The sequence below is a fragment of the Sceloporus undulatus genome, chromosome 7 (genome assembly GCF_019175285.1).
Source record: "Sceloporus undulatus isolate JIND9_A2432 ecotype Alabama chromosome 7, SceUnd_v1.1, whole genome shotgun sequence".
NCBI classification, from domain to species: Eukaryota; Metazoa; Chordata; class Lepidosauria; order Squamata; family Phrynosomatidae; genus Sceloporus; species Sceloporus undulatus.
The window spans coordinates 16,467,504-16,494,392 of NC_056528.1; the positions used below are offsets into that span (position 1 = coordinate 16,467,504).

Here is a 26,889-nt window from a genome sequence, read left to right on the forward strand (position 1 = left end):
GCTTGGCCATGAAACACACTGGGTGGATGTTGTGAAGTCACACTCTCTCAGCCTCAGGGGAAGGCAATGGCAAACCTCCTCTGAACCAGTCTTGCCAAGAAAATCCCATCATAGATTCATTTTAGGACTGCCATACGCTGGAAACGACTTGAAGGCACACAACACACATGCGCCTTCTTCTCCACCAAAGAGTGTTGCTTGCATGGCTGGATCACACTCAAATCAAATTTCATGCACAGTATTTTAATGGTATAGAAGTCCATATTAGAAATGGATTGTCTCCATCAAGGAAGTCACAACCTAGTTCTTTCAGCACCGGGGCCATTGAATCTTTATTGATGCATCCAAGGAAAAGGACGAGAGCGATCGGGAAGAAGCAATGGAGAAGATTTTTCCAGCGGTTTCCCGTATCAATGTTTAAATTTTATTTTTGTCAAGGGGGAGGGAAGGAGAGGGGAATGAAACGTAAAAAAGAAGAACACAATGCAACAACACACCATTGTTTTAAAATCAAGCACTTGCCAAATAAAGAACTAACACTTTCTTTGTCTGAGCAATCTTGCGAGGAGGAGCTTCTGGGCCTCATTTTGTATCAGTAGCCTTGGTTAGCGCTTCATTCCTATAACAGCTTGGAGCATGTCGATGGGCAGCGGGAAGACGATGGTAGAGTTCTTCTCGGCGGCGATGGTGTTCAGGGTTTGCAGGTAGCGGAGTTGGAGGGCCGCCGGAGACTCGGTGATGACCATGGCAGCTTCCTTCAGGGCTCTGGAGGCGTTCATTTCACCCTCCGCTGCAATTACCTGGATGGAAGGAAGGAAGAAGGAAGGAAGGAAGGAAGGTGGACACCGGTCCAACAAAGTGATGCTCTAAGGCCTTCAACAAAGTTTCTTAACCAGGGTTTGCTGTAACCTTACGGTATGAGAGATCAGGGTGTTTTTTTTTTGAATGAGACAAGGTGGTCCATTATCCCCTTTAGTATTCATCTTGGCTATGGAATGTTTCTGGTTCACAAGCCAGTCCCTGGCTTCCAGTTAAGAAAGAAACGATTGTTGCCAATGGGCACAGATATGGTACCAGGGCATGGCACAGTGCAGGGTAAATAATTGCCATATCAGAGTGCTTGGGAAGCAGCGGATGGTGACCTTCTTAGCAGATCGCCAAACAAAGCGAATGTGCAGAATTTCCTACCTTGGCTCTTGCTTCACGAGAAGCTTCAGCTTCGGCAGCCATGGCCCTCTGGAGCAGAATGGGGAGCTTCACATCCTTGATCTCCACACGCTCCACATGTATCCCCCATTCCTCGGTAGCATCATGTAGCGTGGCCTGTTAAAAGAGCGCATCAGGAGTATAGCCACCCATTGGGACAGAGTGCAAGAATTCATACTGATCAGAAGTAGCTTTGTGGAACCCATACACTAAACATCTTAAGGCTGTTTCTGTATCAGAGCTTGCTTCCATGTCCTTGTCTCCCAACTTATGGCAACCCTAAGGCAACCCTATCACAGGGTTTTCTTGGCAAGGTTCTTCAGAGGGGCTTGCCATTGCCTGCCTCTGAGGCTGAGAGACTTTGCTGAGCTGGGATTCAAACTCAGCTCTCCAGAGTCATCGTCCAATGCTCAAACCACTACACCACAATGACTACCATCTATATACTGGTGTCTTGGACAAATGCTCTAAGCAAGCCATCTCCACAGAATAGATTTTCACTTCTGTGCTTCAAATGGAAACGCAATCAGATGCGTTTTGAACGCCCAAAGGAGATGCAACATGGACCTTGCTTTGGCCATACTTGCATGCTTCGTGCAATTTCTTCTCGGTCCGAGAGGAGCTGACAGAGGTTCTTGGTCCCCAGAACGTTCCTCAAAGTGGTCTGAGCCAGGAGCCGGGTGGCCGGGTCTGAATAGGCAACGTTCGCCACAGAAAGGATGGCATTTGTTACCCGGTAATAAACCACACCATCTACGTTAACCGTCACCGAATCTTTGGTAAGAATCTAGGGGAGAAAGAGAAATGGAGAAGAAGGGTGATTCAGTGTGTGAATTACAAAGAAAGGAATGATTGAGTTAAGGCATCTCTTAAACAACCTGTCAGAAATAACTGACAGCAAGCAGGCTACTTGCTATAAAACTAGATGACCCTTGAGTCATGCATTTTCAGATAGATACTTTAATGTGCATTTGCTAATTTTCTTAATCGTGCCTTGGGCCCAGAGGCAAAATTTGAACTGGAAATTTTCTGCATTTGGAAATTAGATTGTGAGCGATTGTGCTGCAGCAAAGGAGGACCAGTCATAACAGAAATAACACAAAATATGTGTGTATGTGTACATCTTTGAGTCACCTTTTCTGTGTCTTTTGTTTGTATTGGTAGCGACCAGCGGTTCCCAAACCTTGGTCTTCTAGGTTTTTGGAACTTCAAATCCCAGGAGCCCCAGCCATTTGGCCAAAAGTCAGAAATTCTGGGAGCAGAAGTCCAAAACATCTGGAGGGCCAAAGTTTAGGAATCACTGGACTATGCTGTGCAAGCTCTACAATCCAAATATCTCATGTAGCAAAAGAGAAATGCAGCTGGAGAGTGTGTGTCTGTGTCAGAAAGCTGTGTGAAAGAGATCTATCTTGTTCACAAGTGGTCCAAGAAAGGGAATACCTACTTCTTGTGGTGGAATATCGAAGGTTATGGTCCTCATGTCCACCGTGATGAAGTTGTCAATGCAGGGCAAGATGAAATACACACCTGCGGGGAATAAAATTAGGAGCATGAAACACAGCAGGAATCAGACATCCGCTGCTAGGCCCATGCAAAGCACAGAGGATTCCTTTTGATCAGCTAACAGTACTATTTAATGTCCAGCTATTCTGTTTCTAGTTTTCATCTCTTGTAACCACAATTCCAGAGGGATATTGAGAAGCTGCAACATGTCCAAAGGAAGGTGACCAAAATGGCAAAAGGTCTGGAAACTCAATGAGGAGCAACTTAGGGAGCTGTGTATGTTTAGCCTGGAGAAGAGAAGGTTAAGGGATGACATGATCGTCATGTTTAAATATTTGAAGGGATGTCCTATTGAGGATGGAGCAAGCTTGTTTTCTGCTGCTCCAGAGACTAGGACACAAAGCAATGGATTCCACCTCATCTTTAGGAAGACTTTCCTAATGGTAAGAGCTACTTGTTGTTGCTGTGTGCCTTCAAGTCATTTCCAACATATGGAGACCCTATCCTGGGGTTTTCATGGCCAGATTTGTTCAGAGGAGGTTGGCCATGGCCTTCCCCTGAGGCTGAGAGAATGTGACTTGCCCAAGGTCACCCTGAAGGTTTCGTGGCCGAGCCGGGAATTGAACCCTGGTCTCCAGAGTCGTGGTCTGACACTCCAACCACTAAGCCACGCTGGTTCTCATCGAAGCCTTACCTGGCCCTCTTGCCTCTCCTTTTCGGAGGTGCCCAAGCCTAAAGATGACCGCTCGCTCGTATTCCATGACTATCTGGAAAAAAGAAGACAAGTCGCCAATTTTTGCCATCTGTGCCAGCCTCCATGGTGTATTGATGCATTGCTCACCATAAAGAATTCAGACCCTCTCAATGGAATTATTCTTAAGACCCTAAATTTCTAGCATCCCGGAGGAGGAAACATTGAAAACCATTCATGCTTAAAATTTGCCATGTTCCCATTCCCTCCGTTACTTTTATTTGGAGATTGATTGATTGATTGGTTGGATTGGATTTATAGTCTGCCTTTCTCCCAAAATGGGATTCAAACCAGCTTGCAATCATTTTGAAAGAATACAATGAAAGCATTGATGTCAAAAGTTAATAGAAAGCATTAAATAATACCAGCATGAAAACCAAACAGTTTAAAGCTGCATCCGCACTGCAGAAATAATCCGTTTGGACACGACTTTAACTGTCCTGCCTCAATGCAATGGGATCCTTGGAAATATAGTTTTGTATGACTATTCTATAGAAGAATAAATCACAGTCATTCTTTTCATATGAACCCACAAGAAGAAAAATTAGCTTTCAGTCACGATAATACACCTAGTGAGACCTTAAGAAGAAAAATAATGTAGCATCAAAACTTTCCAAGGAACTTTGTTTTTTACCTCTATGCACCACCAGAGAGATAAAGGGAAAGTTAAAATGACCATGATGAAGGTAAAGACAATTAGGATCCATTCGCACAATCCAAATCCTTTGTCGGGGCCTCCTAAAGAAAGAAAGAAAGACGACTGTAAAAATGGATTTGTAGTTTGAAGATCCTGTTCTGTTGGAGAGGTTTTGGTGCCTCGCCGAACTACAAATTCCAGGATTCTGTAGGATACAGTCAGAGTGGTTAAAAGGGTGTCAAAAACTGCTTTATTTCTGCAGTGTGGATATACCTCTGGAGACTGTGGTTCAAATCCTTGCTCATCCATGGAAGCCCATTGGATGACTTTGGGCAAGTCACACTCTCTCAGCCTCAGAGAAAGAGGGCTAGGAAGCAGGGATCCCCAAACTCAGGTCCTTTTATGGGGACTAAAACAAATGACAGTGCTTGCCCATAGGGAAACTATACTTGCCCATAGGGAAACATAGGTGACTACTTGCCCATAGAGAAACATTGGAGAATAATTGCCCATAGGGAAACATTGGGAAATACTTGTCCATAGGGAAATATAGAATATTTGCCCATAGGGAAACATTGGGGAAGACCTGCCCATAGGAAACCATAGGAAACATATTCAATGTTTCTCTATGGGCAAGTCTTCCTCAATGGTTCCCTATGGGCCAGTATGGCTTCCCTATGGGCAAGTAGTGTCGTTATGTTGGTACGTCCCTCTTTTTTGGACTCCACCCCCCACCCCCAATCAGGGCTGAGGCTTCTGGGAGTTGAAGTCCCCAAACCCTTGGAGAGCCAGGGTCTGAGCATCCCTGGACCACTCCCTGCCTCCTTCTCACCTTGGTTCTTGAGAGCATCCCTGATGCCTTTCTCAGGGTCCCCCATGAGGATACCAACCGAGGACTTGCCCAGCTTGGCAGAGGCCAGGAGTAGGAGCCCAGACTGGCCTGAAGGAGACCCTCCAGAGCCCGATCCAAGAGTCCAGCATGCGCTGGCCAAGGGATGACGGTTGCTCCTCCATCCAGGCTCGAGCCAAGCCTGCCTTCCATCCTGCCTCCTTTGCAAGCTTTGCAAGCATCCTCTTGGCCTGTTTGGCTCTCTTTCCTGTTTGCAAGTTTTGCAAGCATCTAAGAAGGGAGGGGGGTAGGGATACTACCAGGTGGAAAAAAGAGGGATGCACGAAAGGGTTTGCAAGATCCCAATAGGTCTCCTCGAGAGTAAATCTTCCTCCTCTTCCTCTTGGCTGCAATGGCACTCAGCTAACTGCATGGAGTACATCTGCAGTCCATATGGCATTTTGACACTGTTTTCCCCGCCAGGGCTCCCCTCTGACAGACACCCTGGGATATGTAGTTTGCTAAGGGCAAGAGAAGGTTCGTAGAACTATGAGTCCAGTAGGCTCAAAGATGGAGCTCAAGTGATTCAAGTGGTGGCAAGCTGCATAGGGCCACCTTCAAAAAGAGTGGCTTTTTATACTGTGGACATAATGTGTTTTGACACCAATGTAACTGTCTAAACTCCACTTGTCCAGAAATGCTGGGATTGGTAGCTTGCTGGGGGCAAGAGAAGTTTCATGAAACTATGAATCCCGAGAGGCTATAAAATGGAGCTCAAGTGGTTCAAGTGGTGGCAAGCTGCATAGGGGCACCTTCAAAAAGAGTACCTTTTTACATTGAAATAATGTGTTTTGACACCGCTTTAACTGTCTGGGCGCCACTCATACGGTAATCCTGGGATTTGTAGTTTGCTGAGGCCTCCAGCGCTCTTGGGCAAGAGAAGGCTGGTTAAAATATGAATCCCAGGGGGCCGTAAAATGGAGCTCAAGTGCTTCAGGTGGTGGCAAGCTGCATAGAGGCATCATCAAAAAGAGTGCCTTTACACTGTAGAAATAATAATAATTTAAGGGCCATCCTACAGAATCCTGGGAGTTGCAGTTTCGCAGAGAAGGCGAAAGACTAGAAGACTACAGCTCCTTGGTGTCTATACGATGGCGCTGTAGTACTTAAAGTGGTGTCAAACTGCATTGTTTTTGCAGTGGAGATGCACCCTAAGGAGCAGGTAAACTCCTAGGCTTGAAAATCTGAAAATAGAAGTGGGCTCTTATCCTTTTTCTTGGTTTTCATGTATTTCTAGTTTTGCAGAAGAGGGAATTTCAAGCAAGGGTGGCTTGTCGCACAACCAGATAATACACAACGCCTACTGAAATTCCTTCATCTGCACAACTGTTTATTCCCTTTCATTTTTATGCCACCTTTCCAGAATCCATAGCATTGAGCCACAGCAGATAAAGTGGTATCAAGCTGAATGAATTCTGTAGTGCGGATGCAGCCGAAGGCATGTTTTTAGTCCAATGCAACACCACTCTTCTTATGTTCTTTCTATTTCCCAGTAGGTGGCATTGCAGGGCAAAGATTTAAGCGCATGAATAGACGGGTTGCATGATCAGACCATTCACACAGCTGCCTCCTGATTCTAGTTCTCAAGCTACTGTCTGTCCAATGAATGATACAGAAGCAGAAATACAATCCTGCCACGGAAATTCAAACAACTGTTGTGGGTCGGATGAGTTTATGTTTATTGCTGCAGCAAGAGTGAGGCAAGCAGAAAATATGATGGTGCTCTCTGCCAATGCTTTGATACATCAGTTAATAAAGCCTCTTATAGAATCATAGGCCCTATTCACACTGCGAAAATAATCCAAGATGAATCCAGGTTGAATCCTTGTTAATTCACACCCGTTCCGAATGCACATAAACCACTTAACCCAGGATATTCAGTACTAGAGTTTTTCCCGGGTTTTCCTGAAAGATCTGCATTGAAACGCATCTTCAGCAGTGTGAATAATCTTCCAAATTGATTCAGATCACTCTGTATCATTCAAAATCCATGGATGCTCAAGTCCCATTAAATACAACGGCATAGTAAAAGGACATGCCTTATATCAAGTGGCAAAATCAAGGCTTGCATATTGGAATGCATATCTCTTTGGAATATTTCCAAGCCATGGATGCTAGAATCCATGGATAAAGGTTTCAAGGTTATCTAAATGCAGTTTAATTGCATTTCTCACTGATAGCTCCCTTCACTCAACTTATCATGTTATTTATTGGTCAAGTCCAAAGAGCATCCGATGCAAACCTGGCCGCCTTGTTCTGATGTACAAACTGCCCTGCAATGAACCGCAATTGCTCCGATAGCTGAAAATGGGTAGGAGTGATCTACGACTTGATATACAACCCAATTTAGATAGCTCTTCAAGGCCTCTTATATCACCAGGGAAAATGTCTCTTTTCCTCCAGATAAAGATGGCTGATTATTGACACATCCCAATGCAAAACGTTAATTAAGCCCAGAAAGTTGCCTTCCGTGAAACGTCTGCCTGGAGGCCTTTTCTCTCTCGAGATGATTTTGAGAATGGCTTTACATATCTTATGAATCCATAACATTGCTGGATGGAAGCCTCACTAATCTAGCCTTGTTAATTCAGGGCCCGAACAGACAGGCGAAAATAAAGTTGCTTTGGGCCACTTTGGAAGTGTGATGTTTAAATGATGCTTGTGTCCCAAGAGTCCAGATGCCGTGCCAAAGCCATGCTCCAGTCCTAAGGACTGGCGCACAGCTTTGGCACAGTTTTTGACCTCTTAAGATGCGTGTGTCATTTAAATAGCATACCTCCAAAGTGACCCGAAGCAGCTTTATTTTCACCTGTCTGTTATTTATTCACCCTGGACTTTGCTTCCAGGTCTGAACTGAGCTGTAACTTGTCTCTTCGTCCACTTTTCTAGTCTTTGAATTATAGAACAGCCCAACTATATTGTGCACAGATTTGCTGAAGACTGCCTTGTAGCGAAGCTACAACAAGGTCACAATGAAGCACAGATCTTGTTGCACCTTTGAGACTAACTGAAAGAAGTCGGCGGCATGAGCTTTCATGGACTGAAGTTTACTTCCTCCTAGACTTAAATCTAGGAAAGCTCGTGCTGCTGGCTTCTTTCTTTCAATTAGTCTCAAAGGTGCTACAAGATATTGATTCTACAGACTAACATGGCTATATCTTTGAATTCTACCACAATGAAACATAGGCAGCCTATCCCTTAAGGAAGGGCTTTATTCAGTAGTAGAGCATGCAGTTAGTATGAAAAAGGTCCTAGGTTCAACTACTAGCATCTCCAGGTAGGGATGTGAATTAGTCTGAAAATGCTGTAGTGGTGCATTCGGTCATTGCAGACCAGATATCCTCAACATGTTTTGGCTGTCAACCCTTGTATAGACAAGCAGAGCATAAGAGCTCCACAAGTGTCATGCTCTCCAACATAGATGAAAACTGCGACACAGGCAACCAAGCAATATCCCACTGCGATGGAGATGGCAAAAGTTATGCATCAAGAAGAACGCACAAGCTGGGAGAGCCTGCAGCAAAGTAGAAAATGAATATATAAACTTCTATTTTAAAGTCATGAAAATCATCTGTGGTCATAATTTTTGTTTTCAACAAGAAGGCGGTGGGAGCTGGCTCAAGAGGTGAAACTTTCATAGCCTCAACCGAGTTATCTGTTGTGGCAGCTATATTCAACCTAGAAATAATATTGACTTTTGGTAAGTTTTGGTCCGCTGTCATCTCCCGATGTTTTTGGTACCCAAAATAAATAGGACCAGAGAGTTATCTTTGGGGATTTTTTTTGCCCCAGGATTTTTGCTTGCACAAAGTCAAAGGATCCTCTTTGACATGACCGAAGTTGCTAAAGTAAATCTGGAATACTTCACCTTCAAAGAAAAGAAATGTTCTCCAAAGAGAAATCGACAGGCTTAAAATGGAGAAGTCAAATGACCTGAGCTGAAAAAATTGGGGAAATGGTTTTTGCATGCTGACAAAAGTGTCATACTGAAACATGGTAGTTTGACACAACTTTCTGAAACAAAGCTACACATACAACTGATACTGTAGTAGTTCCACAATGATTACTCCTTAATGATCCCGTTGCCATGAATCCACAATGCATCCTCCTCTTTGTGACAGCTGTTGCGGTATTTAAAGAGATGAAATTAAATCCTAACAAATATATAAGAATGGCGTTTGAAGGATGTTTTCTCAAGGTGTTTCCCAGTTGCGGTGCAATCTTTACCCAGTTCGCAGTTGGCATCCACCACAAACGGTGTCCCTGCTCTCTGTGCCAAGTTTTTGCCAGCTACCGAACAAACGGCTGGCATTCAAAACCAGTCAGCATTCATAATGAAGCCTTTGGCTTTTGAATTCCAGTACCCCAGTTAAGTCAACATTTGTCCTAGTTGCTTGGGAGAAAGACAGAGAGAGAAAGCACCATTTGGAAAGTGACATCTGATGGATACTGGGCAAAAATAGGAGCTTTTCATACCTTTGGCCTGTTACAGACTGCCAAAATAAAGCTGCTTTGGGTCTCTTTGGAGGTATGCTGTTTAAATGATGCATGGGTCCTAAGAGTCCGGAGGTCACGCCAAAGCCACACTCCATTCCTAAGCACTGGAGTGCAGCTTTGGTGCAGTTTCCGGATTCTTAGGATGCATGCATCATTTAAATAGCATACCTCCAAAGAGACCCGAAGCAGCTTTATTTTGGCAGTCTGTAACAGGCTTATGTTGCTCATTTGTTCTGTCACCATCCTCTGGAGCTGAGACAGTGTGACTTGCCAAAGGGTTTCCATGGCTGAGCAGGGATTTGAATCCTGGGCTTCAGAGACATAGTCCAACATTGAAACTATACTAGCTCTTACAAAGGTAGGACAAGGATATTCAGGTTGATGTAGCACAAAGCGAAGGATTACGTGCAATGCAAACTCTCACAATCTGTTCAGCAGTTTCCATAGTGTGTTGGCACACATTTCCTAAACCTTTTTCATTAGAGCATATGTGGGTAAATGCGGGACTCAATATGTTCTTGGACTTCAGCTCCCATCAACCCTAGCTAGAACAGCCAATGTTAAAAGTGTATGGAAGTTGCAGTCCAACATTTGGAGAGCCAAAGTTGCCTGACTCTACAGTCGATGATGGAGGTGAAACATGAATTATTGTTGCATGCCTTCAAGTTGTTCCTGATTTATGGCAGCCCTATCATATTGCATATGGAGCCAGGCAGTGTTAAGTACATTTCAGCTAGCGAAGAATAATAATGCATTAGTCCCAAGAAAACCCAACCAAAAAGTGAGAACAGATGAAAAGAAAACACACTTTTATTAGGAGCACAAACATGTAAATAATAACATTTTTTAAAAATAAAGATTTGCATTTACACGCAACATGTTTACACGCAGCATTAGAACTAGACAGGCCTTGAACAAGTGTCGCATGTTGTTGGGAATCTATCTTTCTGGAAGAAGGTTATGCGATATTCCAGTCTGGTAATTCAGAATTAAACCAGATCTTAATCATAAAACAAGATTCTCAAGGATGTAATTCTAGGACTTTGCACAAGCCATTATTGCAAGTGGTTCTTGGATCGTGTGGGAGGCAGAGCACCCAACTCTAGACATGTTGCCATCTGTTTCCTACATTGCAAAACTAATGCAATTTGTCACTGCTTTATGTGCCACGGTTCTATGCAATGGAATACTAGGGTTTGTAGTTTTATGAGATATTTAGTCTTCAACTGGCTTTAAATGCATTGGCTACCATTGTTTTTTTCTTTCATGGAAGAAAGACCACTCGGGACCGACACTTGATATAAATAATGCAGTATCACCAACATTGTCTACACTTCCCCCCCATAAAATTAAATACAGAATGAAGCAAAGTTATAGACTGAAAGGCACAGCAGGGTTTCATGGCAATGGAACTTTTCATTCCCCTGCCCTTGTTAGAAAAAGAAAACAAAATAGGTAGTTGTCTTTAAAAATTAAGAAGCTTGGTAGAGTTGTATCGTTGCCGTGTTTTTATAAAGGAAGGCATCAAAGGCATACTTTCTTCTTCTTCTTTTGCTTGCAAAATCATTGTGTTAGCTTGCACACAAGACAAACACTCGTCAAAAAAAGAATACCCTCAAACTGCGTAGCTACAAGCATATTGTCTCCATAACTACAGTGTGTACATTCCAGCCTCTCTGATGTGGCAAGACAGGAGCGGAAAGTTCCACTACTGAGTCTCAGATGAGAATATGTTTCCCATGAGAGAGGAGACTAACTTTCAAATGCATCCAATCTCGCACTCAGTGGAGATGCTGAGAAATGTTTTGACCCTTCCTCTCCAAATTTTGGAGAGATGCAGGCATCCCAAAGCTGTCTATTAAAATGAAGGGAGTGTTGGAGGGAAAGATAGAAAGAATGAGGGATTCCAACAAGGCAGCCCAAATTAAATGCAAGGTTGGATTGTGTTGAGCCTCAGAGGGATCCAGATTGCCATGGTCACAAGAGATGCATGCCAACATGGCACAGAAACGATTTCTCCTCCCTCCAAGACTACCTTGCGCTTTCCAACAAGTGCAAGCATCATCTCCCTCTGTCCAGATCTATTGCTTAGTTAATGTTTCATCCCCACAATGCCTTGCAGCATATCAATGGGCAGCGGAAACACGATGGTGGAGTTCTTCTCGGCGGCGATGGTGGTCAGGGTCTGCAGGTAGCGGAGTTGGAGGGCCGCCGGAGACTCTGTGATGACTATGGAAGCTTCCTTCAGGGCTCTGGAGGCGTTCATTTCACCCTCCGCTGCTATGACCTGGAAGGAAGGAAGGAAGGAAGGAAGATGGACAGAGGGTTAGAGTCCATAGGGAGTATCCCAATACAGTGGCATTGCTACACAGTGCAGGGGGTGCAGTTCACACTGAGTGACATCCAGAAGAGGGGTGACACCTGGTTGGGTCCTCTTTCCCCTTCAGTACAGGACAAGTGCCCTTGCTGACTGCTTGTCCCCAGGCTTCCTCCCATGAATGGAGGAGTAGGGGGGGGGGATCAAGCTTCCTGCACCAGGTGACACCATAGTTAGTGATGCCATTGTCCCAATATTATCTATTCTGATGCTCCAAGGCAGTGGTCCCCAAACTTTGGCCCTCCAGATGTTTTGGACTTTCAGATGTTTTGGATCCCTTCCAAACTTTGGTCCTCCAGACATTTTGCTTCAATTGATTCAGTTATTCACCTAGTGATAAGCCTTTCTATACCCCAGAGCCAAGCCTTGCCATCTTTGTCTCCATTGGCAATGGCAGCTTCTAAGTCTGGTGTAAGTGAAATGTGCCTCTATCCCCCCCCCCAAAAAAGCCCCCCCCAATGCCCAAAAATGCACTCTTGGGTGTACTGAAGGGCTTCGAGGGTCAACGTTTTTGGAGAGGTGTGTGTGAAATCCTCCATGGTCCCTTGAAAACTCAATCTGGCCTTCTAGCTCCTGACATTTGCTCACCCTAAGCAATGGTCACTGCCACAGGTCTTTAACATGTGGGATCTCCTACCTTTGCTCTGGCTTCACGGGTCGCTTCTGCTTCGGCAGCCATGGCTCTCTGGAGCTGGACCGGTAGCTTCACATCCTTGATCTCCACACGCTCCACCTTTATCCCCCAGTCGTCCGTGGCATCATCTAGTGTGGCCTGTTTAAATGTGAGGTGAGAGGTCACACTGTTCAGAGACATAAGCAGAGTTTGCTGGAACCAAATGACAAAGTTTTAAAAATTGCACTGGTAGCAGACCCTGCTTACAGTATTTCTTGGTGTAAAAAAGGGTTCAGTATTCTTCTATTTTAAAGGAAGAAACTGGCCAAACCACCTCTGAGTATTTCTTGCCTAAGAAAACCCTGTAAAATTCATGGGGTTGCCATAAGTCGACAGGTGACTTGAAAGCATATATTCATATATTTAAATATCCTAATGGCACCAGATCCCATCTAATCTTGGAAACTAAGCAAGGTCAGACCTGATTAGTACTTGGATGGAAGATCACCAATGAATACTAGGTGCTAGTACTATGTAATGCTTTTCAGGTCAGCCTGGAGACCCATTCACGGTACACATTTATAGCACTATGAGCCCACTATGAAATCCTGGGGTTTGTCGTTTGGTGTTGCACTGGAGGCTTCTGGGAAAGAATTCTAAATGCCCCTCCCTAAATGGCCAATCCCAGGATTCCACAGTACAGAACCATTGCAGTTAGAGTGGAATAATAGCACTATAACTGTGCAGTGTGAATGGGTCCTTGGTGCCAATCCATTAACACTATCCATTTTCACAGAAGAAACATTAAGTTCCACACTCTAAATCCAATGTTCTATGCTGAATCCTCAAAGACAGTGGTTCCCAGCCTATGGTTCTCCAGATGCTTTGGACTTCAGCTCCCATAATTCTTGACTGTTGGCCAGGTTGGCTGGAGTTTCTGGGAGCTGAAGTCCAAAACAAATGGAGGACCAAAGGTTGCAAACTGATGCCCAAGGAGATACAGCTCAGATTATTATTCCTTAGCCATACCTGCATGCTGTGAGCAATTTCTTCTCGGTCTGAAAGGATCTGAGAGAGGTTCTTGGTCCCCAGAACGTTCCTCAGGGTGGTCTGAGCCAGGAGCCGGGTGGCCGAGTCCGCATTGGTGATGTTTGCCACAGCCAGGGTGGCGTTCTGAACTCGGTAATAAACCACACCGTCCACATTTACAGTAACTGAATCTTTGGTGAGGATCTAGGATAGAAGCAGAGACAGGGGAAGAATCAACATAGAGGACTTATAAAGAGGAGCAAAGTAGAATTAGGGAATCATAGATATGGAAGGGGCCAAAAGGGCCATCTAATCTGACCCCTTAAACCATGCAGGAACACACAACTAAAACACCCCTGAATTACAGCCATCCAACGTCTGTTTTAAAACCTCCTATGTAGGAGAATCTACTACTCTCCAAGATAGTAGATGTTCTCCTTAATGTTTAGGTGCAATCTCTTACAATTTGAGTCTAACACTTTGCGTTCTTGTAACTAGAAATCTGACAGTAGAAACCACAGCTTGCAAGTGGATAGTACTTGGTCAAGCAATCTGGTTTAACTTTTCCGTAATAGGAAATTACAGAATATTGCATTCTTCATGTGTATTCATTATTTCCTTGAGTACGCCACGCCTTTACAAGGGTTGTTGAGTTTGTGAAGCCAGTGGTTTATTAGCTTGTACTTAAATTACTGGATAATTATCCATCCCTGGGATTACGAGGCATTAAACGACACTTGAATCTGTTTCCAGTGTCCCAATGCCTTTTCCTAGGTAACTGACTCACGACAACAGCTGAGCTCACCAATTCTAAGCCATCTATTTGCCAGCCTTCAATAGACTTCATCCAAACTCAGTTCCGTCAAACAAAACAAAGGACTGTTTGTATAATACCAAAGAAGAATCACGCAAAACTTCAAGGTCCGATTGGTTGTTGACACGGAGCTTTTCAACAAGCCTCCCTTGATCCTTGGTTCAGTGCTCCATATACCTCTCTCTTGGCATTTGTTTCCAGTCTACACAACCTATATTTGGGGGGTTTGCTTTTTGGCATACCAAAAAGGCAACTGTCCAAATGTTGGTTTGGACTGAGTTCAGGGAGAGCAAATCAGGCCCACTGCTCTAAAAAGATCATGCATGCCTTTGGTTAAAATGTGTGGACCCCAGAGCATCAATGACCACACGCCGGAGTTGAAGAGAGGAATATATTTGGTTCCCGCTTGTGCACAATTGTCGGTGAACCTTGACACCTGAATCAGCAATTGATTCATTGTTATGCCGAGGCTGCAAGGTGACTCCTCACTTACTGACGGTCCTTGGCTTTTTCTTGGCCAGGTTCATAAGAACTGCTAATCCCCTTTGAAAATGGGAAAAGGGGTGTGTTGTGTCAGCAAACAGCAACTTGGCAGTAAACTAAGTACCAAGTGCTTTCCAAGGGCTATGCTGTACTCTCCGACTGCCACTCCTACATGCTTCCAGAAGTTTTTAAAAATCCATTTCTTTTTGTATCTTCCTTTGTGAGTCTGCTTGGGCCCTAAAATCTTCTTCAAGGGAGGCCCTTATCTTTGTCTTTCCACCTTCTCATGCTTTTTGGGTGGGAAGATGTGATAGGGACTCCTCGACGGTTGCTCAAACTTTGAAACTCCCTGGGATGTCTCCTTCCTCTATGTCATACTCTTAGTAAAAAGAAAACTTGTGAGGCTTTTCTCCCTGTCTCAGCTTGTGAAGAAGTCTCCAAATTCTGGAATATTCTGATTTAAAACACACACACCTCAATGAAGTGCTTATCCATCCCTACAGCAAGGCAGAGCGTACAGATGAAGGGAAATTCAGCATAGCAAACGAATGGGGAAATAAAGATGTAAACGTACTCCGAGACTGGAAGTCCCATAGGTAATGGAAATAAAAAAGAACATCAAGAAACAGACAAATAAGGTTAATTTTAAGGGGAAAGGGGTCAACTAATTTTTAAGGCGACAGCATTCTATGTTAGCTCTGAAACCTGGCGCCTGGGTGCTATTATTTTCCTTTTGTGGCAAGTGCAAAGCTACAGATTTGCCAATTACACAACCAAGTATATGATCTCCATATCCATCCTTCCCAACTGGCCTCAAAACAGAGCTCCTGAAAAACTGTGTTCAGGCTTATTATAATCTTATTTAGAACTGATCTCCAACAGCGGTCTGGGTTGTGTCATTCCTGCCACTGTCATTATTGTTTCTATTTTTAAGGGATATAAATGAATTAATAGCAGGCTAGCAATCTGGTCAATTTGGTTTCCATGGTAGATAGATGGAGCAATGCAACTCTGCGCGGTACCAAATAAGACAAGAGCCCTTGTCCAACAGAAGTTATTGATTTGTTGTTGTTGTGTCTTCAAGTCATTTTCAACTTATGGTGACTCTAAGGTGACCCTATGATGGGGTTTTCTGGGGCTGAGAGTGTGTGACCATCCAGGGTCACCATAGGTGGGTGATGAGAGTTGTAGTCCATTGCTCAAACCACAACACCATGCTGGCTCTGGCTCTGTCACAGCCAACCCTGAAAATCTTTTGGGAAAATTCAGGGGGGGAAATGAGATCGATTATCTCGGTTTAAATGGGTTTTTGGGAAGCTTTCCCCAAAACGACTTACCTTGCTGCATTCGAAATGCATGTGAACAACCCAGATTCAAGCTAAATTCTACCAGGATTATTTTCACCATCTGAACAACCCCTCAGTATCTGAGCTTGTGCTTTGTTTGCAAAAGGTCACAGCCTCAATTCCTAGCATCTCTAGGTCTAAAGCTGAAATATACCCAGAGGAAGGCAATGGCAAACCTCCTCTGAACCAATCTTGATAGGGTTGCCTTAAAGTCACCATAGGCTAGAATCACCGTCACCAGGGCCATGCAGTGAACTGGTGGCAAAGGCTGGAATGGAAAGCAGCTGAGACTGTATGCCCTTTTCCTTGCTGCTCCACTACAATCGCTCAACAGCTCTGAAATGCGAGAGACTGAAAGGGGCAGCTGGTGTTGGAAAGCTTTTTTGTGGTGTAGGGAGAAAGACAAGCTACAGTCAAACCTATTTATATCTGGCATTTGAAAGAGGAAGGGGGAAAGAAAAGCACATTTACTTCCTGCGGTGGGATATCGAATGATATGGTCCTCATGTCCACTTTGATAATGTTGTCTGTGCACGGCAGGACGAAAAACAGACCTGGCAGAGAAGACATGGCAATCATTAAATATAGCAGACATCTATTGCTCTGTGCTGCCTGTGCAAGATGGGAGAGGAAAACATTGCATTACAACAGCCAAGTCACATCACACAAGCAAGATTGCCAACATTAGCAATAAGGAACAGGCAAAGTTCATTTCATGCAGGGTTGACAATCAACCTCGCTTTCTACCTAAATGCCAAATGAACATACAGGTTGAGTCTCCCGTATCCGAAATGCTCGGGACAAGCAGTGTTTTGGATTTTGAAATATTTGCTTATACACGATGACATACATACCTTGGAGATGGGACCCAAGTCTAAACATGAAATTCATTTAGGTTTTGTGTATACTTTGGACACATAGCCTGAGGGTAATTTTGTATGCAACAATTTTAACAAGTTTGCGCATGAAACAAAGTTTGCATACGTTGCGCCACCGGAAAGCACAGGTGTCACTATCTCAGCCGCCCATGTGAATAATTTCGGAATCTGGATAAGGCAGACCCAACCTATAGTGATTTCAGTCAAGCTAATAGGGTTTCTCCTTAAAATTCACATAATGTCCACATTAATAAATGATATGATGCGCACATTTCATGCTCCATGTAGGACTCACATTCCCGAATGTGGGATATTTAATTATTTATTGGCATCTTGTTCTTCCCATATGACAGAAAAAGCTTTCCAGTTCTCACATGGGGACATCCCTCATAATAAAGGATATTGAAATGACTATCCAACAGCTTTGCAAGGGAAAAGCCATCTGTGTCTGTAATAAATGATACACGGACCTGAGCATGTTACCAGTGCACATCTCTCCGCCATGAAGACCTTTACTTATTGATTTCTGCGGATCAGTTTTTCTGTGAAAGGTGCAAAAACTGACCAGTTTCTGCTCAGCTGGCAACTTAACTGACTTCTGAGAACATTAATCCTCCTAAAAAATTTTCCTGGCTTGCAAAATCCGTTGATGCAATCTGGACCCATTACAGCTGCTTCCAGATTAGGCAATAAGGGGTTGCTTTATCTGTGGAATTTTACAACATTTTTGCTTTAGGTTGGGTTTCTTTCTTTTTCTTTGGCTTCCAGGCATCTTTGCTTTCTAGCTCTCATGGGTTTTTCCACCCTTCGAGGCTTGTTTTCTTGCCAGGAAAAAAGTAAAATCAAGGGCGGAGAGGGATGTAATAGATATACAAAGCATTTTTGTGTCGCGTTTTATGGATCGATTCCATTTACGTTCTACCTTTCCTCCAATGAGATTAAGTATGGAGCTCATTCTCCTCCTCATTTTATCCTCATAACCATCCTTTGAGGCTGGTCAGGCTGAGAGAGAGTGACTTGTCCAAAGCCACATAGTGAATTTTTATGGCTAAATGGGGATGCGGTCTTGGGATTCCCAAGCTCTGGTCCAGAGGTGGGCAAAGTATGATCCATGAGCCAACATAATGCTATTGGGCCTCAATATATATATATGGGGCCTCAATATACACACTTACCTGGTCCTTTCGCCCCTCCTTTCAGGATGCGTCCAAGCCGAAAGATGATGGCTCGCTCATATTCCTTGACAATCTAGGCGGGAAGGGAGAAAAAAAGGCATGCATAGATCATTTCTGGAACATGTTCTTCTTCTCGTCCTGAACATTTTGACCTATTTTTGCAGCATTCACATCTAGCGCATACAGCACACAATGATGGTGGAGGGAGGAGGAATAAGAGAGAACCAGAATGCTGACGTCAGCTCAATTTAGAGCATAGATTGCCACAGCAATTTAGAAGGACCTGTATTTCACCAAGATCAGGGAGGAAAAACAGCACCAATCCTTTTTACTCTCACACACACTCAGAGGTGTATATACTTATATTTATGCATTTGCTCCCAGTCTGTTTCCAGGCACAAGTCAAAATGTTAGTTATGGCCTATAAAGCCCTACAGAGTTTTAGGCTCTCTGACAAGCTGTTATATGCCGCTTGGTGCAATTTTCTTCCAAGATCGCAAATCAGTTCAGGTTACAGGGCCAGCCCAAGACATTTTGCTGCCTGAAGCTGAGGTGGTCTTCCCTTCCCATTCCATGTACAGAAGCCAACTGGGGACAGGAGCTTAATTTTTTATTTCAGTATTTGGAATCGTAGAATTTTAGATCTGGAAGGGACCGCAAGGGCCATATAGTGCAATCCTCAGCTGTGCAGAAATATACAATGACAGCACTCCTGAAAAAGTGTCCATTCCACTATCAGACAGCTCTTCTAGTAAAAAGAAGGTTCTTTTGAATCCGCTGGCCCATGTTCTAGACTCCGGAGCAGCAGAAAACAAGCTCCAGAGACTCACTCCATCTTTGACATGACATCCCTTCAGATATTAAAAGATGGCTATCATGTCATCGCTCAGTCTTCTTTTCTCCAAAACAAACATATCCAGCTCCGTCTGTCGCTCCTCATAAGGCTAGGGCTGCATCTACACCGCAGAAATAATCCAGTTTGACATCACTTTTGAACTGCCTTGGATCAATGCTATGGAATTTTAGGATTGGGATTGTGAAGCTGAAGGCTTTCATGGCCGGCATCCATAGTTTTTTTTGTGGTTGTTTTGGGGCTACGTGGCCATGTTCTAAAAGTGTTTGTTTCTGACATTTCGCCAGCATCTGTGGCTGGCATCTTCATATGCCTCTGAAGATGCCAATCGCAGATGCTGGCAAAACGTCAGGAATACATGGCCACATAGCCCGAAAAACCCACAAAAAAACATACAAGGGATTGCATCCAATACATTATTTGTGGCTGCAAGACTGTTTACAGGACCCAGAACTGACTCAGCAGTACATACAGCAGTTTTATCCAAGAGAGGAGAAAAGCCAGGATGCCTGGCAAGAACAGTCACTGCAGCCTCCTTCTGCCTAATGCTAGGGCCAGCTCTGCAAATTGAAATCCACTTGCCATAATATCAGGAAGAGTTTTATCATCAGCTCCATGTTTCATAGCCGCCTCTTACATCTCTCCTCCAAAAGGAGGCATTGCTTGAAGAAGCAATGATGGAAAATTGGCAATGGGACTGGGAGAAATCAGCCTCAGGAATGCTTACCTTTATGCACAGCCAGACAGATAAGGGGAAAGTCACGACAACCAAGAAAAAGGAGAAGATGACCAAGATCCATCCGCAGAAACCAAGGCCGGTGTAGGAACCCTCTGGAGGCAAAAGGAGAGATGTAAAAATTCAGGAAATGTTGAAAACATAGAAGAAAAAACACCTTTTTCCCCCTGACTATTTTTTATGGGAGGGGAGGATTCAAAATTTTCAGTTGCAAAAAGCAACATGGCGCCCTTCGCAGATTCAAGATCACGTTGTTACTTTAGGAATGTAAAACCAAGTGGGAACCTTGGCAATTTCACAGGCAGGGAATTTTTGCACCGGCTCCAAAACAGCCATATGGACTTGATCATATATTCATGAGCTTTGAGCGGAGAGAAGCAACTGAGATTACAACAGACGCAAAACACAACCGGTGCGCAAGGAGCCATGCAGAAGAAGCCAGCTGACATCAGGTCCAGAGGAAAAATATGTTTTTTCACAAGACAGTTTATGGAATTGGTTACCTTAAGATTTAGGGGACTGCCAACAGCTTTAGAGTGTGTTGGGAAATTTTATAGTTTGGTCCATCTGACAGCCATTAGCTGGGATGGATTCATGGAGGATGCATCCGCATTGGGAAAATAATTTGTATTGACAATGAACTACAACCCACCCACCCCAGAATTCCATAGCATTGAGCCATGGCAGTTAAAGTGGTGTCAGACTGGATTATTTCTACAATGCGGATGCAGCCAGAATCTCCATACTGAGAGAGAGTTTGTCTCTAGATACTGCCGAGGAAATAGTAAGGGGAGACAGGTTCCAACTGACCAAAGTTGGAAACATATTATTATTATTATTATTATTATTATTATTATTATTATTATTATTATATTTATTTATTTATTTTATTATATCCCACCTTTTTCCCAATATAGGGACTCAAGAATACTAAACTAGACTGCTTTACACACATTGAGCATGGATCGTAATGCTGAGTTATGGCCACCTCCATCAGTCAAAAGCATCCATGGAAAGGTAATAATTTGCAGAGCTCTCAAAAGGTATTCCAAAAGGTAACTTTTCCAAGCTCTGGAAATTTGTACAGCTAGATTTGTAACAGTGATTATTTGCATCATTTAGAAGAGTGTGATAGAAGGGAATGATCCTCTCAAGCCAAAAGGGGGGAAACAACAGGTAGTAAACTCCCCAATATTCCAGATGATCCCATACAAGAAAAGCATAAGATCAACTTCAGGTTTTCTGTACGTCAAATGTTACAGTTATCATAATGGCTTCTTATTGTTCCCATGTTCCAAAGGGGAGGAAAATGTCTCCCCGTTGGCCAATGAGAAGGAGATGATTTCATATTTTGGAATGAATACAAAATTCTCAGTGGAATCCCAAGGGCATTGCTATAATCTTTCTTGCCTTGGAGTAGTTTATGGGAAATGGGAAGCAAAATATATTTAGGCGTATCAGTTCCCTATTCCATGTGTCTCTCTCCAGAACAACATACTCTGTCTGGTACAGCACACAAACTATATTTTGTTCTGCGGCATCTTTCACTTACCTCTTGTGTGCATTTATAGATCTTTTTTTCTTATCTCCATCCCAACCTGTTACTTCTGCTACAAAGCTGGGGAACTTTTGGCCTTTCGAGTGTTTGGGATTTCAACTCCCATCTATGTAGATATGACCAATAGTAAGAGATTATGGGATCTGAAGTCTAATGTGGGAGAGGGTCTCAAAGGATTCCTGCTCTACTAATTCCCTTCTTTGAAAGGCTGAAGTCATTCCAGATTTATTAGTATTGCTAAGTGCCATTAAGTCGACTTTGACTTATGGTGATCCTACAAACGAGAGATTTCCAAGGCACCTCTCCAGAACCAGTGGCACAGAGAGAAAAAGATCCCCAACTTCTGCACAACAGAACACAACCAAAGCTATATGACAACACAGCACTCTTGTTCTCCTCGTTTCACTTTGTTGGAAGATTTTTGCATTCTCTTTCCTCCCTCCTTAGGTAGATAGGGATTTCCTGCATGCAAACACTCCTTTCTCTCTCCCATTCAAACTAACAATGTGATTTAGGTCACTCCTCCTTTTTTAGGGATGCTAACTCTTTCTCTCAAAGAGGTTTTCCCATGAACTGTTTGTTCCCATCTTCCTTCTCTCTCAATTTTCTTTGGAAAGATGGTGAGATAAAGATTTCTTTGAACTCTCTGAACTTCCAGAACTAGTGGCACTAGTTGGATTAGGATATAGCCTTCACGTACATATAGATTAAAGCCATTAGTAAACTTTTGTTTGAGCAACAAGCTACTTATGTTGTTTTTGGAGTCAGTCTCCATTCTTAGGAAAGCATAGTTAGACAAAGGCACATTTCTGCTACTCTGCTAATTTTAAAGCTAGACCCTAACAGGCTTGGCTTTGACAAGAAAGAGGAGTAAAGCATCCACAGCGCAGTTGCCTTTGCTCTCCGTCTCTGAAGCAACGGAGATACGTTCTGAATAACTGATTCCTATGGCCTGCATCCTACGATTATAAGCCTGGATTAGCATTTTATTATGGTTTGAGATCCTTTTCTTTCAGGCCAGGAAGAAGACAGCATGGAAACACTGCAAATTAATCTAGTTTTGCAACTGTCTCGTCTCGTTTTGGGACAGCAGCGGGAAGGGCAAAAAGCATCTCAGGCATCATGTATGCTAAACTATAGGGGAAAGAAAGATTTGGCTTTGCAAAACGGAGCCATTTCTTTCCTGTAACTGTCTTGCTGGCCAGACAAGACAGAGCTGTTTGTAGAATATTAATGGCCTTGGGCTCAAGTCCAAGGAGAAGTTACTAATTGCTAGGTTCCAGAATGCCAAAGTTTGCAGGCTGCACAGTCGGACATAATGGATAGGACAGCTGTTCAGAGTGTAATAGGATAAGCGACATTTGCAGCCCAACCCACCTACAATTGATGTTCTTGGCTTTAAGGTGGGAATTGCTCTTGCTGACTTCAACAGACTAACAACTGGGAGACCCACGTTCGAAACGCCACTGAAATTTGCCGGGTATCTTTTTAACCGATCGCACCTTCTCAGCCTAATCTACCTCATAGGGTTGTTGGGAGAACAGAAATGGGAAGGAGGAGAGCAATGTACCATGAGCTCATAGTAGGAAAGCTGAAGTATAAATATAACAAACACTTAACTGTAAATGATAAATATAAGTGCACTTCCCATTTACCATATTGATAAAAGGCTCATGCCATGACAAATACGCACACTTTGCAATGGAGCAGAAAATAGCTGACATCAGAAGGAAAGTGAATTATAATCGGAGAAACAATTTTTTCCGGCCTATATCATGTCTGGTTTTAATCACCCGCTTCCAAAAATCATTATTTGCAACCATACCAAATGCAAAGGACAATGGCTAAAAACAGTGACCTACTCCATGGAGTTTATCACACTGGGGCTGATTCCGGCATTAAAGAGAGATTAAAGCGCATTTAAAGCATCCCAAAAATGAAGCCGAAATGGTGAGTAATTGCGCGAATGATTATCACACGCAATTGCGCAAATACAGCAATATAGGAAATGCGTTGTCGCTGAAATCCCGAAAGTCAAAAGATGCGCATTAATGCTTCTTTGTGACCACTTTAATGGCGGGTTTTGTGCGACGTCATGTGAAATCGTCCATGCATAATTACGCAATTTTTTTCCATAGGATAAACTCCTGCTTAATCATAATAATAATAAAGATGCTTACAAACCATTATTTGTCTAAATTCGACCCTTCTTGCTGTTAGGATCAGAAATACAACGTTACAAATGCTTAATCTGTCTAGTCTTTTTACTTCCTTTCTGGAGAAGCCTTGGATGCAAAGAACACTGTGACTCCTGCTATTTTGAGGACAAACAGCAACACATTTATCAAAACCAAAATGCAATCAGGTGGCATGCTTTGTGCCCTTCAGGATGCAGGATTCTGGGAGTTGTAGTCCAAAAGGTAACTTTTCTAAGCTCTGGCAATTTGTACAGACCTCGAGGCGACCATTATATGGGACACATTGATGATAAACGTGGGATCAGTATGAAAAAGCATGACCAAAATCTGCCTTATCAATGGACAAAGGAGTCCAATGAGTGGTAAAAAAATAAGAGCATGAAGGATATTCTTTGTTGTTGCGTGCCTTCAAGTCATTTCTGACTTTTGGCAACCCTAAGTCGAACGTATCACATGGCTTTCCTCTTTAAATTCTGTTGATTTGTCCAGTAAAAACCCTAAAGTTTTAGGGGGAGGTAGAGAAAAAGGGAGGACCTGCTTCCACACTTCACTTTTTTTGTTGTTGTGCTTCATTGTATGGATCTAGACAGGACAGGCTCCTATGCCTTTGACAGTTGTGTTGAAAGGATTACCCATATATACTATCTGAGGATGCAATCGCCCTGTCCTCTTTTGTATCAGATCACTTGCAACACAACAAGGCAGGCAACTTTGCAGGCAGAGCCAAGGAAAACGTTGCATGCTCTCTTGCAAGAGTCTGGTTGCCAGGAAATGCTGGAACAAACCATACGCAAAACCACAATGAACACCATTTCCTTCGCTGTTCTTTCAATGTACTTTCCGTAAACATGTTTCCTCCACAACAGCACACAACTCTGGGGTTTTATGGTGTTTAAAAACATTGTTCTCAGCTTCAACGTCCCAAATCTTTCTTAGACCAACTAAAGATCCCAACAGAGTGGTTCAAATCACATGAAACTCTATCACTATCCTGTGAGCCGCCTTGGGTCCCTTTTTGGAGAAAGGCAGCATAGAAGGGAAATCAATCAATCAATAATCAATGGAACAGGTTCAGGATTTGTTCATTTCTGGGCAGAATTCAAAGTGCTGGTTATTTTAAAAAGTCTTAAGAGAGGGGTCTGTGTCCTTTGGGTTCCCTTCTATATTTCTATTTTTGGAGGAAAAGGGGGGTTACCAACAGAGAATGGGTTGCCAACAGATTATGAATTCAGGTGGAGAAGGAAGGCCATTCCATTTCCACCTTTACCTAACGTCTTCTCTTTATAAGTAAGAGAATTCAAAGATATAGCCATGTTAGTCTGAAGGATCAGTACGTGGAGAGATCTTGTAGCACCTTTGAGACTGAAAAAGAAGTTGGCAACATGAGCTTTCCTAGACTTAAGGCCCTAAATAGGTCTACTTCCAAGTGCATCTGAGGAAGGAGGCTCAAGTCTGTGAAAGCTCAAGCTGCCAACTTCTTCCTTCCAGTTCGTCTCAAAGGTGCTGCAAGATCTCTCAACATACTTTCTAAGTAAGGTTATTCTATCCAACTGATACTAACCTTTGGAGGATCTCAGTTCTGCTTTGTTACTAAGAATGGGCAGTTTCGAGATTTGGGAGGAACAGATTGAGGCAGATGTTGCTGCCATCTGCCCACAACAAGCCTTTATAGTTTCTATAAGTAACACAACTCACCTGCCTCTGTGCAAACGTGGCTGACTGTATGTACAGTTGCGGATGCCTTGGATCCGCAACTGTACAGTCAGCCATTCAGATGTCATTCAGAGTTGGCAAGAGTTTGTCCTTTGCTGAATGCACATCGCTGCTATAGCCTAGGCTCTATTGGTAAAATATTGTGACGATGAACTAAAGATGCACCCCAGTTCAGTTTTTGCATACTTTGAAATTGCATTGCTCTTTTAAATTCTAAGCCACTTCGAGTGCCAACATTGGAGAAAATAACAAGATGTTGTTGCTGTTTACATTCAAGTCGTTTCCGGCTTACAGCAACCCTAAGTGGCATATTATTATTATTATTATTATTATTATTATTAAGCATGATTTATAAAGTGCTGTAAATTTACACAGTGCTGTACATACAATCAATTAAAGTAGACCAAATAAATCTGCTGACAATGCACATTCTCCACATTAAAATCACATTGGATAACCGTCATGTAATGTCAAATTAAGATAACGTTGGACAACAATCATGTATTGTACAGTGGTTTGAGCATGCAACTATGACTCTGGAGACCAGGGTTCGATTCCCCGCTCGGCCATAAAACCCACTGAGTGGCCTTGGGCAAGGCACACTCTCTCAGCCTCAGAGGATGGCAAGGGCAATGCCCCTCTGAAGAAACCTGGGACAGGTTGGCCTTAGGATCGTCACAAGTTGGAAACGAAAGCACACAACAGCAACAACAAGGCTTATATAACCCTAAATTGGTGGTTGGGGACTATGACCCTGGAGACCAGGGTTAGAATCCCCACTCAGTGGGGAAGTTGCACACTCTCAGCCTCAAGGGAAGGCCATGGCAAGCCAGGAAATCTAGCCAGGAAAACCCCAGGATAGGTTTGCCATACGTCAAAAACAACTTGACAGCACACAACAACATCAGTGCCATTTTTCTTCCCCTAAACCGCAGGGATTTAATAATCTGGTGGTTTTCCAAGATCCTCCTCTACTCATTTGTTTGTGTGACCGACTCCTTTTGGGCATAGGATCGACCGAGACAACAATCTGGCACACACTTCCTTGTTGTTGTGTGCCATCAAGTCGGTTTCGGACTTATGGCAACCCTAAAATGACCCTACAGTGGGGTTTTCAAGTCACTACACTATGCTGGCTTTTATAGGGTTGCCTTAAACAACTTGATGGCACACAACAACAACAGAAGGAGGATACAAAAAGCAGTGGAAAAGAGAGGGTTGCAAACACTGGACTTCAACGCTTTCTTTTAAAACAACATTTCTTTAAAGTATGGCAACCAAGAAATGAAACAGAAAGGGGAAAAAGAGGAAAAAGCAGAAAGCAAAAGAGGACGCCCATCAGATCGGAAACATCAAGAACAACCTTTCTTTAAAGTATGATCCGCAAGAAATAAAAACAGAAAGGCCAAAAAGATGGGAAAGCAAAGAGAAAGTCAGACAGATATGAACACAGACTAGTTGACAATAATATAAATTGACATAAGCTGAACCTCTTTCCTAAAGCACCTTTCCTTGGAGTTGGCAGCTAGAAAATAGCACATTAATGTGTAGCTAAAAGCAATGAAATCTGCTGACCTATTGAACATTAAGTGGTGCGTGTTTGCCTTTCCAACCTGGGAGTTGTTTTTGCAAT

The 26,889-nt window shown here is 43.2% G+C and overlaps 2 protein-coding genes across 4 annotated transcripts in view; both read right to left on the reverse strand.

Moving 5' to 3' along the window:
- Positions 1-462: 462 nt before the first annotated feature.
- LOC121936893 (stomatin-like) lies at positions 463-5,093 on the reverse strand. Of its 2 annotated transcripts, XM_042479576.1 has the most exons (7): positions 4,930-5,093; positions 4,095-4,198; positions 3,404-3,476; positions 2,651-2,733; positions 1,790-1,993; positions 1,189-1,323; positions 463-800 (listed from the first exon to the last, which is right to left on the reverse strand). In XM_042479576.1, the coding sequence occupies exons 1-7, from the start codon at positions 4,973-4,975 to the stop codon at positions 606-608; spliced, it is 840 nt and encodes a 279-aa protein (XP_042335510.1). In that variant the 5' UTR covers positions 4,976-5,093; the 3' UTR covers positions 463-605. The 2 variants fall into 2 exon arrangements, with proteins under 2 accessions (XP_042335510.1, XP_042335512.1); XM_042479578.1 differs by lacking the exon at positions 4,095-4,198 and having other exon boundaries at positions 4,930-5,053.
- A 5,182-nt stretch (positions 5,094-10,275) lies between these two features.
- The window catches only part of LOC121936977 (stomatin), a 17,614-nt gene continuing 1,000 nt past the window's right edge, over positions 10,276-26,889 (reverse strand). The window contains exons 2-7 of one of the 2 annotated variants that reach the window (XM_042479730.1): positions 19,779-19,882; positions 18,199-18,271; positions 16,617-16,699; positions 13,503-13,706; positions 12,498-12,686; positions 10,276-11,770 (exon numbers count right to left, since the gene is read on the reverse strand). In XM_042479730.1, coding sequence (XP_042335664.1) covers positions 11,576-11,770; positions 12,498-12,686; positions 13,503-13,706; positions 16,617-16,699; positions 18,199-18,271; positions 19,779-19,882 — 848 coding nt within the window. In that variant the 3' untranslated portion in view covers positions 10,276-11,575. The remainder of the gene's footprint in view (positions 11,771-12,497; positions 12,687-13,502; positions 13,707-16,616; positions 16,700-18,198; positions 18,272-19,778; positions 19,883-26,889) is intronic. The other variant, XM_042479731.1, reaches the window with a different exon arrangement.

Coding starts and splice junctions, on each gene's coding strand:
- LOC121936893 (XM_042479576.1), bottom strand. CDS start 4,975: ATGGGGGACCCTGAGAAAGGCATCAGGGATGCTCTCAAGAACCAAG. Junction 3,477..4,094: donor CTCTCTGGTGGTGCATAGAG/GTAAAAAACAAA, acceptor TCTTTTTTCCAG/ATAGTCATGGAATACGAGCG. Junction 801..1,188: donor CTCGTGAAGCAAGAGCCAAG/GTAGGAAATTCT, acceptor CCTTCCATCCAG/GTAATTGCAGCGGAGGGTGA.